Here is a 12,412-nt window from a genome sequence, read left to right on the forward strand (position 1 = left end):
TGATAACGTACTTTTGCACCGACATATGCAATCGTTGGCTTAGCCATTTCGTTATTTATTATTACAAAACATGAATAAAGCCTCACGTATTTTCTGGCCCGTGCTGGTCACGCCTAAAAATGCCATTGTAAAGCACACAGAGCAATTGTCGCGCAGTCAAAAGGTAACACAGGCAGACACTGTTATGAAAGAATTGAAACAACAACAATCTTCTCATAGCTGCTAACAGAAATGGGTTTGGTCAAACCAGGCAGCAATGGTACGTTCCAGATCATGCCGATTTGCCAACGCGTACTGGACAAATGCACAGAGCTGGTGCAACAAAATATGCAAAATGCCGGAGGTCAAAAGATAACACTACCCATACTTACGCCAACACAACTATGGAAGAAAACCGGCCGGCTCGATGGCGACATCTCTGAGTTTTATATGGTGCGGGATAGAAGTGGAAAGCAGTTCCTCATGAGTCCAGTGAGTTAGTGTCGGTATTTAAAAGCAGACTATGCAATTATTATATTTGTCTTCTTCCCATTGACATCAATTAGACCCACGAAGAGGCGATAACTGCAATGTTAGCCACCAACGCACCCATTTCGTATCGTCAACTACCCCTGCGTCTCTATCAAATAGGACCCAAATTTCGGGATGAGCTGAAGTCACGATTCGGCTTAATGCGTGCCAAGGAGTTTTTGATGAAGGACATGTACACGTTTGACCTCTCCACTGAAGCTGCAAAAGACACATACACGGCAATCAGCGCGGCATATGACCACCTTTTCAATCAGCTGGAGGTGCCCTTTGTCAAAGGTGGGCTGTGAAAATGTAAATCATAAACAAAACTTATACTTATTTCTTAAATCCCTGCAGTAAATGCAGCCACTGGCATGATGGGCGGCAGTCTATCGCATGAGTATCATTACATATCAGCTGTAGGAGAGGACACGTTGCTGCAATGTCAGGTTTGCAATTATGCCGGCAATGCTGAAATATTGGGAGAGACAGAATCAGCCGAGAGTGCTAAGTGCCCCAATTGCAATGGAGTGAATTTAAGTCAAGTGCGTGGCATTGAAGTCGCGCACACGTTTCTGCTCGGCGACAAATACTCTAAGCCACTTGGTGCTACTTTCCTAAACACCGCCGGCAAGCCAGAGCCCCTAATAATGGGATGTTATGGCATAGGAATAACACGCGTTATTGCTGCAGCCCTGGAGGTTCTCTCTAGTGAACAGGAATTGCGTTGGCCCAAGCTGCTGGCGCCCTTTGATGTCTGCGTGATTGGTCCCAAGCAAGGCAGCAAGGAACAGCAAGTTGCGGAGAGCATAGAAACCGAATTGCTATCGCAGCTCACACAAATTTGTCGAGCTCAAGACCTATTGCATGATGATCGCAAGGATTTAACCATTGGCAAACGTTTGCTAGATGCCAAGCGACTCGGCCATCCTCTAATCATTGTGGTGGGCGCAAAGGCCGCACAAGCAGAGGCGCCCAAACTAGAGATTCATGTTAGTGGATCAGAGAAACAGGATCTCGACAGAGAAGCAGTATTAAGGGTAGTGGCAGCGCATATAAAACGAAAGCGGAAACTCCTGACTTTCACTGATAACACAGAAACGGCACCTGCATCTATGAAACAGCAGAGTGCATTATTTAACTAATAAGTAGTCGTACGGTTGGACATCTACATTAGCTTTATGCAATAAAGTTAACAATAACTCAAACATAACTTATAACTTATACCGCATACACGTGCTTTCATCATTTCCTTCACGCACAGGAAAGACAAAGGTGTTCCATATTTTCAATTAATAGTCCACATAGTCTGGTTCCGGTATTTGCGGATAGATCTGTACCTGCTGTTGTGGCTTGCGCGGTGGTGGCGGCGGTTTCGTTATCATACTTGTGTAAGACCAGGGCATCTGATTTCGCAGCTCTGCGCTGACGCGTGGATTGGGTTGCTGCTGCGGCAAGGAGTAGGCGTCAGCATAGCGAGAGTTTAATGTGGAAGTGGCCGCCAATTGCTGAGCGGCTGGCGAGTTGGCTCGCTGTGGGGACACGGGCTCCACTGGCGGATAATTCAGGCTATCGGGGTGAGCATCGGTGGTACGATAGGTGTTATTTTCAGGGTGGGGTTGAATCTCTGGCGTCATGGGCGGCGCGCTTCCCTGCTGTTGCGGCACCTGTGGCGGCAATATAGCCACTGGGGACTGCAAAGTGGTGCGATCACTGGGCCTGTACACACGTGAATCCTGTTGCTGCAGTTGATCCACATTTTGGGCGGGAATTATAATGGGCAATGGCTTGGGTCTTATCTGCTCCGGATACTGTTCGACATAATTGGGTGGCTGAGTCGATGACTGCTGCTGTGGACTGGTTTCTGCCACCGATACTTGACGGACGACTAGCGCTTCTGGTTGGGGCGTCTGTTGACGAGTAGGCGCCTGACTGGGCGCAACGCTCTTGGGTTTCGCCTGACTGGCTAAGATGCGCGACAGCGACAGACAAAAGCTGGCACCGAATAAGTTCAGCAGCCAAATGAGCACGACGCGGCTACTCAAGCAAGTTAGCACAATGGCTGGAGTAGTAAAGTAAACGCCATAGGGCTCTAGAGAACTCCAGATGGTGCTTGCATATGGTTCATCGGGCTTCGTAGCGCCTATATAGTTCAAGGCGCTGTCCAGTGACTAAATGGGAAGTTATAATTGTTATTATGTACATAATTAAGATTGCTAGTTTCAGCATACCGTTGTGTTGCTAATGTCTATAGCATGATAGACTGTGGCCACTACGTCCAAAATGCTGCCTGCTAATATGACTAAAAACCATGGCCAGTATATGGCGCCGGAAATAACTTTGGTGGTCGTACTGCAAAGTGTTGCTGTAAAAAAGATGCGAAGTCAATCATTTTTAAATCTCTTGTTCATTCTCATAATCCGCTACTTACCCAGCACGAGGAACGAGGTAACCACCCACAGGCCACTAACAGCAGCGTAGGTTATCATAAAGATGAATTCACGATTCGTTATCGCAAACGATTTGGGCCAATCCATTGGCAAACTGATTACGTACTCTCCATAAGTTACAGTTGGATCACCGCAGCTCTCATCTGATAATGGAAAAATATGAAACAAAGTCAAAAAACAGTCATTGAACTGAAATCACTTAATTAAAAATGAAAACGAATTAAGAAGTAATAAATACCAAGTTGGATTACGATTTGTTATATCATATCATATCATAAGTGACTGCAATAACTCTTATATAGGTTTTGCTTTTAGCCACTTTAATACTAAGTATCTACAAGTATGTAAAGGTATCTAAGAGTATAATCCAAGTCTGCTGCTAAGTTTGATGTATCTAAGTGATATTGGCCAGACAACAGACAACGTAGCTATGTATATAGATTCGCTATATTTATGCTTTCTGCTACGATTTCTATTCATTAGATTGTCATAGTAGAATCAGAAAGGACCAGGAGTAATATTTGGTTATATGTGGAAAAAGCAGAACCAATATGTTGGATCTCTTTTCAGAAGAATTTGCACCCAAAATTTTTGGTTTGTCTAAAAATAAACTTAAGTTGATTTATGCTCAAGTACTTGTGTATCCCTTAGGCCAGCCTGGTTGATTAAGATTATAACGACCATAAAGATAAATCGCTTGACTCACCGGCAAAATAAATAAGATCTGTGGCAAACTTGAAGGGGTCGTCCATAAGATTTGTGGCCAGATTGCAGTTCCTTTGCGTTATTCCCCAAATGGAGAGGCCCAAATATATGACTCCTTGCAACTATTAAAAGCACACACACATTCACATTACCAGTATTTTAATATGAAAGCCTAAGCTTACCAGTATTACAACGGCCATGAAGAGTATAAAGCACTTGGCAAAGCCCACACTGACGCCCGCCATTTTCAGAGCAGGTTTTTAAATATGACCTGTCCTGGACTGTGTCGATCTTCTGTAGGTTTGCAGCTCGACTGGTGAACTGGAAGGTGGTTGAGAAACGCTGTTATTGTTGGGTAACTTGTGCTCAGTCTTAGCCGACGGGTTTTACCCCCGATAAGACCTAGGCTGTAAATTCAATTTCCATTTCTTAATATCGCATAAAGTACATATCTTATCACGCTAATGAACTCCGAGGATTTTGCATACAATTCACAATTACGGTTCCGGTGAATCACGCACGACGTGCACTTGTCACTGAATTACTCGGTACAAAAATATATACATAAATACGTGCATATATATATATTGTACATATATGATACGCATGGCTGTTATAAATGCCATGAAACTGTTATCTTGCTCACCGTTAGAATTGTTTTAATTAAGACAACACTCTGGCCCTAAAAAATGAAGCTTGTGTGCCACCGTCGACGGCTTCCTTGAAACTGAAAACATTGAGAGCACTATTGGCTTCCAACAGCTGTGCGATGTATGATGGTTTATACGAATGGCCATCGACATTGCTGCCTTCTGCGCTCTTCTGTGCTGTTTTGGCGGCGATAAGATAAGCCAAATGAAATTTTAAGGGTAACACGTCCGTTATCAAAACAGACGTAGCTGAGAAGAAACTTCAGGCTAACACGAAAGAGACGCCGAAAATATGATCGAGTGGAAGGAAGCGGAGCACTTTAAACCAAAGAAAAGTCGCGGCATACTTGGCGTATGCGCAATACAAGTATGAATTATGCACTGCACTTCATCCATAACACTGCTCTCTTTAATATAAATTGCGAGCATCTTATCTATCATTAGCGCTTATCTATTTGCTCATTTTATTGTACCGAGTACTACAATAGAACATGCCCCCAACACTAAACAAATAATATGAAGAATAATATTGATATCAAATTAGCATAAGCACACAATAAAACCCAACAAAAAACGTGTGCTTTGAAAATTGTTGTGCTAATTTAAGTTGCGTATTTGATAATGACTATTACTGGCCAGTATTTGAATTATTGGGCTTTAAATCAGCGAATCAGCAAACATTGTCTAATTTCTGGTCATGTGAAAGCCCATTGATCACTATTTGCACTCATGTACGAGGGTGTTTGCTTTTATCAATTGGTGCCGTGTATGTAAGTTTTCAATCGCCTACTGATAGATACATCTACATATATTTCTCTGACTCATGATTATATTGATAGACAAATAATAAATAATAACATAAAAACAACAATGAGAAAAGGTGGCCACTTCGCGGTAGTCGTCGAAGATAACACTCTCTATTGATTACTTATTTACAATAAAACTTGTATCAAATTACCCAACTTAAAGCATATGTACGTAGTTGATTCTATTAAAATGTAATCCTACAAAACTAAAGGGAGAAAAGCTTACTATTGTAGTTATCTAAACACAGCACAAGCAATGGCGAAAGAATTTTCATTTCTTATCAGACAACTATAAATAAATTAACAAATATGTTGACGCAAGCGTAAATGTGTAAATAATATTTAATGAATACCTAAAAGGTATAGATAGTTACAAAAGTAAACCAACTCTTCTAATCCCAGACGACTGTAATTTCATAATTATAATTTCGATTGTATACTTAGTATTACTTCTTTGCAGAAGTTAAGTTCAAGAAATCGTTGTCAATCAAATGCACAATGCATGACAGCGTTTCTGATTTTGTTATCAGATTTCAAAGATATTTGAAAAGAAATTGTGTAGAAAATAGTATATTGCAACTCCATCTATCAGCTATCATCTTTTTACATTTTCAAATGAATTTTTAGCATTGATAGCGAAATATCAATTCAATGTTAATTTGCATTCCATTTCTAAGACCTGATAGAATTAAAATATAAAAAAGAAGAAACAAATGAGTATAACAATATTGATCGAATAGGTTCACATTTTTTCGTTTTAATACAATTATTAAAAATATCCAATTTACATTTTGAAATATTAAATCCAATTTAAGCCTACACTGTAAAAATCACCTTTAAACTTATTAAAAAATCGCAAAAGTTTCTTGTAATAAAAATGTTTTTCACCTTAAATACAGAATTTCCCAAAATAAGATTGTTTATTTTGTTAATAAAGAATGTTTAACAGAATGAGAAAGATCTCTTAATATATATTTTCTAAAATAAGGCACGATTTTCTAAGAATAAGAAATGTACTTATTGACTCAGAATGTGAGCTGAATTATTTGTGAAATAAGAAATATAATCTTTTAAAACAGACAAATTTTGAAATTATTTTAGAAATAAGTTTCTTCAAAAAGAATTTTTGTATTTATAATATGTATTACTTTTTAATTAATTATTCCCAAAAGCTTAATGTTTTCAAAACTTTTTGAAATTATTAGCAATTACTTGTCCGTCTTTAATGGGTTCAGTATTTTTGCTTACAATTATAAGATAATTTATAATATGCAATTTCTCTTCCGAGTTTCTAAAGTTTCTAAAGGAACTGCCAATAGCGAATTGCTTTGGTACGTTCCGAAAGCTAAATTTAATACATACTGTATTGAGCGGAGCAGGATTGGTGGGAGGATAATAATACGCGACAAAGTTTTGTGGATGAATGAACAACGTCGATAGCTCGACTGCTTTATTTATATATAAATTCTTATCCTAGTTCTTATGCTATCGCCTACATACTATCATCGATTCCTTATCTTCTACCATGTGTGCGTACTTTATCAGGTAGCTCATGTTAGCTAGCCGCAGCATGCTCATCCAGCGCGGTGGCGAGCCTGAGCTAATGATTTGTGTACTTACACATCCTTATCTATTAAGCTGGCGCCTGCCAGCTACGAAAATGTTGGTGTTATGTTCGGCATCTAAGGCCGAACTCATTATTATCTGTATAAGAGAGCATGTCTGTTTATCGAGGTTTTATCTATAACAATATGATAATGTACCATTCGTGGTCTAGACAGAGCAAATCTAGCTTATCAATTAATTTACATTTACTTAGGATCTCGTTAGAATTGAACATGCTCCCCACCTTGAAAGGACTCCCTTTCAACTAGTATTGTTTCTTAAGTTTAATTTTAATTATACACGATTACATATATTTTCTTAGTTTTTAGGATAAACGTGGTAAGGCAAATGTTACGGGTAGAAATTGGGTAGAAAGTTGGCACATCTTTTCAAAGATGATAACGATCGCCACGATGAGACAAAATCCGACAATCCAGGAGGTGATGCTGATACCGTAAAGTGCCATTTGATGCGTATCGAGATGAATCGGGAAATCGAAGATTGTTTTGATCCTTGGGATATCGCGTACCTTATATGTTTTGATTTCACCCTCTACCTGCATATGGCTTATTTCAGGCAAATGGCTGGACAGATTTACTGTTGGTAGACGGAAGTTAACATCCATAGTAGTATCCTCGTATGCCCACAAGTTGGCTTCTTCAGTTTGTAGGAAGCATCCTGTATTAAGTTGAAGGATCCCTTGACCAAATATGGTGAGGCTTGTGATATTTTCCTTGCAATGCATTTCCGCTGTTATTTTATTTGGCAGTGAAAATATCCAGGAGTTAGCCTTGTGAAGTTGAGCCCAATAATTTCGCGGGTTCATCACGTTTACCTGGCAGGTAGGCGGTAGCGTTTTTGTTTTTTGTAAAAGTAATATGTCGCAATTTGTAGCAGCGTTAACGTTGTATATTGGGTGGATTTGCGGACATAATAGCAGCCTTTCCATCTTTTGGCAGTAATTCAGATTTCCTTCTGTTAGTCCATAGAAACTGGCTGAGTTGTCATCGACGAGTATTTGAGTAAATTCGGGCTGAATACTGACGAATTTTCCATCGTGTAATGTGGGATATGGATAGATTACATAAGCTCTCATTTTATTGTGATTTATTAATGGGATTCTTATGTTAAATAACAGTGAGGTACTTGTAGCCCTCGTCGTTATTTTTGCAATTTTACCCAGCTCGACGGGATCCGTATCTGGTAATTGGACGCCCTCAGGCATATTTAGAGCCATGACTTGAATCTGCTGCTCAAATTGCTTCAACGGCATCAAGCTCCCCAGAAAATTCCCCTTAGTGTTCCAGACTACTGCGATGATGTCCCGCTGCAACTCTTCGAAGGCATCCATTCCAATTGAAAAGCTTTCTAATGCGGAAAGAATGTTATCGTTGTCTAGTTTCTTATTTATAGCACTTGACAACGTATACATCGTGTTGTTAATAACTTTGAAATTGTCCCAAATGACTTCATTCTGTTTCCGCATAATGGTTATTGTAGAATCCTGCACTGATGACTGGTTACGAATTAGGTCCCGGAGATACTCCTCGTTGTCTCTGCTCTGGTTGATTTTGTTGAGCAATACGTCCGCATGGTCTTCATCCATTAATCCAAATACGGCGTGGAAAACGTTGCCCATGAAACTGAGCGGCGCTCGAGGTTGTCGTTCTTTCTTGCTCCTCTGATTTTGAACAATAATGTCATTATTTTGTTCTAGCCTATTGAATTTGTTTTCTAACAGCTTCATCGTTGAGTCTAGAGTTGTGTCTTTTTGAATCTTCTCCTTAAGATGTAGTAATACGGACCAAGATGCTTCTATTCGATGCTTAAATGCCCAATACTCATCCAGATTTGCGTGAATAATTATATTCCATGATGTCCGCGTTAATCCCACGTCGCCAACGTTCTCAAAAAATATCCCTGCCTTATTTTCTAAATATTCTATTTTTTGACTCTTAACATTGTTAAATATCGACAAAAATGTTAAAATATATAAAATTACATTCTTATTTTTTAACTTTACAGGCTTGGGTTTATACTGTTCATTTTCATAACTATTTTGTATTTTATTTGGGTTACTTGTTTGTATTGCGGTTGTAACTACCGCAGTTGACGAGTTATCCTCGTCTTCGGCAGGAAAAGGACAAACATTGTGCACCGACCTCAGCGATATTCCATTGCTTGTCCTTACTTCTACCATTCTACAAAGGCCATCTTTACCTACAATGGTCTTTGTGACCCTGCCCCTCTTCCAATGCATTTGGGCCAGATTTTCTTCCTTTAATAATACAAGGGTTCCCGGTTTTAAATTTGGCATTACTTTATCCCACTTGTAACGCTTTTGCAATTCGGACAGATATTCTAACGACCACCTTTTCCAAAACTGTTCTTTGTTTTCTTGAACTGCCTTCCAGTGGTCTCGCAACCCTTTATAACTTTTACTGTCTACTGAGTCTACTATTGTAGAAAAAGACTCTCCCAATATAAAATGCCCTGGGGTTAGAACCTGAAGATCATTTGGATCTTCTGACAGCGGAGTTAATGGTCTTGAATTTAGTATCGCTTCTATTTCTATCATTAGTGTGGTCATTTCGTCAAAGGTCATTATTCCTTCTATAGAACGCGTAAAATGTTTTTTAACGGACTTCACGCATGCTTCCCAGAGTCCCCCAATGTGGGGAGATTTAGCAGGAATATTTACCCATTCAATTTGCCGCTCCACACAAAACTTGTCTATTGTATCTATCTGAATTTGGTCTTTGAATAATTTATATATTTCATTCAGACTATTTGCTGCGCCTATAAAATTCGTTCCATTATCGCAGTAAATTTTTTGTGGACAGCTCCTTCTACCTACAAATCTTTTCAGAGCCCCTATGAAGGCTGCAGAAGTCATATCTGACACAACTTCTAAATGCACTGCCTTCGTAGCAAAACAAACAAATACACACACATAGGCTTTGTCAACTCGTTTTCCTCTGATTTTATGATGAATGGCTATGGGCCCGAGAAAATCTATTCCAATATTCAAAAACGGACGTGTTCGAATTACTCGATCTTCGGGCAGGTTTCCCATAAACTGATGTATCTGTCTTGGGTGTGCCTTAAAACAGCGGATACAATTTTTTGTAATTTTGCTGACTATTTGCTTCCCTCTCAAGGGCCAAAACCGCTGCCTGATTATTGCAAGTAACCCTTGAGGTCCTATGTGCAAATGTTTTTTATGAAGTTTAGTTCCTAGGAGCTCCACCCATTTATCTGCATACGGCAAAAGAACTGGATGCTTGGCTTCAAAACACAACTGCGAATTTTGAATTCGTCCCCCTACTCTTATTATCCCTTTGTTATCTACGAATGGAGCCAAGGACTTGATATTTGACTTTCCTGGCAACTCCTTTTTATTTTGCAGAAGAGATAACTCCTTTGGAAAGTGGTTTTTCTGCACAATTTTAATTATTAGTGTTAGCGCTTCCTTTTTATAGCTTATCCATGTTTTTACTTCTGTTTTTCTGCACTTCTCTGTAAACATTATTATCATTGCCAGCACATTTTGTAAAAAATCAAAGTTGTTTTTGTGGTTGATCTCATGAAATATGGATCCTGTTTTAACAAGTAACGCATTATATGTAATTTTTTTTTATTTCCGGGATTTCCTTTAATGTAACTGAATTATGTCGAACCTGGTGATTATTACTTTTTAAAAATAATGGCCCTTGAAACCACAGCTGGTTTCCTATTAACTCCGATGGGTATTTACCTCTAGCCACGATGTCCGCTGGATTCTGCTCTGACTCAACAAACTGCCAACATGCAATTTTTGTTTCTGTTTGAATAAAGTTAACTCTATTTGCCACAAATGTTTTTAATGACGCTGGGTCAAGTTTTAACCAGCTAAGCACAATCTGTGAATCGCTGTAGTAGAAAATTTTGCTGAATTTGATTTTCAAACTATCTCTCACCTTTTTCGTTAACTCAACTAAAAGTACTGCGGCGCATAATTCAAGCCTTGGTATTGTTAAAAGTTTAATTGGCGCTACTCTGGATTTGGACGCGGCTATGTTAATTCTAATTTTATTGTTACAATCTATTGATTTAATATAGATTACTGCACCATATGCTTTCTCAGATGCATCACCGAAACCATGCAACTCTATTGTTTTGGCGTTGTTTCCAATTAACATTCTGGGTATTTTCATTTCATTTAGTATTGGGAGTTCTTTTTTTATTTTTTCCCATGCCTTTACACTTTCTTCTGAAGGCGCTTGGTCCCAGTCTAACTTGGATTTCCATAGATCTTGCATCAGAATTTTCGTTGTCACTGTCACTGGACTTATTAAACCTAAGGGATCAAATATTTTCGAAATGTCTGACAGAATGCTGCGTTTGGTTACCTTACTATCACATTCCCAGTTGCATTTAATCGAGAAGTCATCCGTTTCTGGTAACCAGGCAACTCCTAATGCTTTAATGGGATTAGCTTGCTCTATATTAAATTCTACTTTCATCCCTCTATCTGCTACTGACATTGATTTTAAAAGGTCTACGCTATTTGAACACCATTTCCTTAAATGAAATCCATCTTTTTTAAGAGTGCCAGTTATTTGTTTTTGTACTTCTTTTAGTTCTTTTATTGTATTTGCCCCAGTCATTAAATCGTCCATGTAGAAGTCATTTTCAATTGCTTCAGCCGCCTTAGCCCATTTATTTTTTATTTTTTCTGCGGATTTTTTCAAACATTTTACTGCTAAATATGGCGCAGCTTTTGTTCCATACGTTACTGTTTGCAAAGCGTATGTATTTAAAGGCATTCCCTGTTCCCATCTCCAATATATAAGCTGATACTTTTGATCCTCTGGCTTAATCCAAATTTGTCTATACATTTTTTCTATGTCTGCTGTAATGACATAAGTGTGTTTTCGGAATCGAAGTAATATGTTAAACAAATCTTCCTGCAGTCTTGGACCTGCATGCAATACGTCGTTTAATGCTATACCATTAGACGTTTTGCATGATGCATCAAACACGACTCTCAGCTTGGTAGTAGTGCTTTCCGGCCGTAAAATAGCGTGATGAGGGAGATAATATTTTGATTCCAACTTTTCCGCATTTGCAATTATCTTCATATGCCCTAATTCGATATATTCTTTTATGAAATTTGTGTATTGTTCCTTTAGGCTTGGGTCTTTATTGAATTTTCTTTCTAATGCCGAAAAACGTCTTTTTGCTTGAGATTCAGAATATCCTAAGTTTTTCGGTGTATTTTTAAATGGCAGAGCAACAATATATCGTCCATCCGCTCCTCTTGACACATTTTGTTCAAATTCCTGTTCACATTCTACCTCCTCCTTTGATAATGTAATGTTTTCTGTCATTTTTTCTTCAATTTCCCAAAACCTTTTAAGTTGATGTTCAATTCCAACTCCAGAATAGGTCACTACTCGACCTTCTTTTGAAGGACTCTCTAACTCTATTTTACCGTAAGCAGCCCAACCAAAAAGCGTTTCTCGTAAACGCAATCTTCCTTCGTTCAATTGAATCTTTCCGGATTTTTCCGTTTCATGCACCAGATCTATACCGAGAAGCATATCAATACCTTGTGGAATGTTGAACTGTGGATCCGCTAACTCTATGTGATGTTGAATATTTCCAATTTCAAACCTTTTCTTTGGCATATTAGATACAATTT

At 38.7% G+C, this 12,412-nt stretch overlaps 2 protein-coding genes across 2 annotated transcripts; one reads left to right on the top strand and one right to left on the bottom strand.

The window, feature by feature from the left end:
* Window positions 1-29: 29 nt before the first annotated feature.
* On the top strand, window positions 30-1,713 carry LOC115622610 (probable proline--tRNA ligase, mitochondrial). Its single transcript, XM_030516611.1, has 4 exons — window positions 30-163; window positions 220-471; window positions 546-807; window positions 868-1,713. Exons 1-4 carry the CDS (start codon window positions 71-73, stop codon window positions 1,653-1,655), a joined length of 1,395 nt encoding a protein of 464 aa, XP_030372471.1. The 5' UTR covers window positions 30-70; the 3' UTR covers window positions 1,656-1,713.
* On the bottom strand, window positions 1,666-4,397 carry LOC115622611. The gene is made up of 6 exons (XM_030516612.1): window positions 4,312-4,397; window positions 3,848-3,986; window positions 3,667-3,787; window positions 2,942-3,103; window positions 2,742-2,875; window positions 1,666-2,681 (listed from the first exon to the last, which is right to left on the bottom strand). The coding sequence occupies exons 2-6, from the start codon at window positions 3,908-3,910 to the stop codon at window positions 1,803-1,805; spliced, it is 1,359 nt and encodes a 452-aa protein (XP_030372472.1). The 5' UTR covers window positions 3,911-3,986; window positions 4,312-4,397; the 3' UTR covers window positions 1,666-1,802.
* Between the last annotated feature and the right edge of the window lie 8,015 nt (window positions 4,398-12,412).

Source organism: Scaptodrosophila lebanonensis, unplaced genomic scaffold (genome assembly GCF_003285725.1).
Source record: "Scaptodrosophila lebanonensis strain 11010-0011.00,11010-0021.00 unplaced genomic scaffold, SlebRS2 tig00000043-arrow-pilon, whole genome shotgun sequence".
Taxonomy (NCBI): domain Eukaryota; kingdom Metazoa; phylum Arthropoda; class Insecta; order Diptera; family Drosophilidae; genus Scaptodrosophila; species Scaptodrosophila lebanonensis.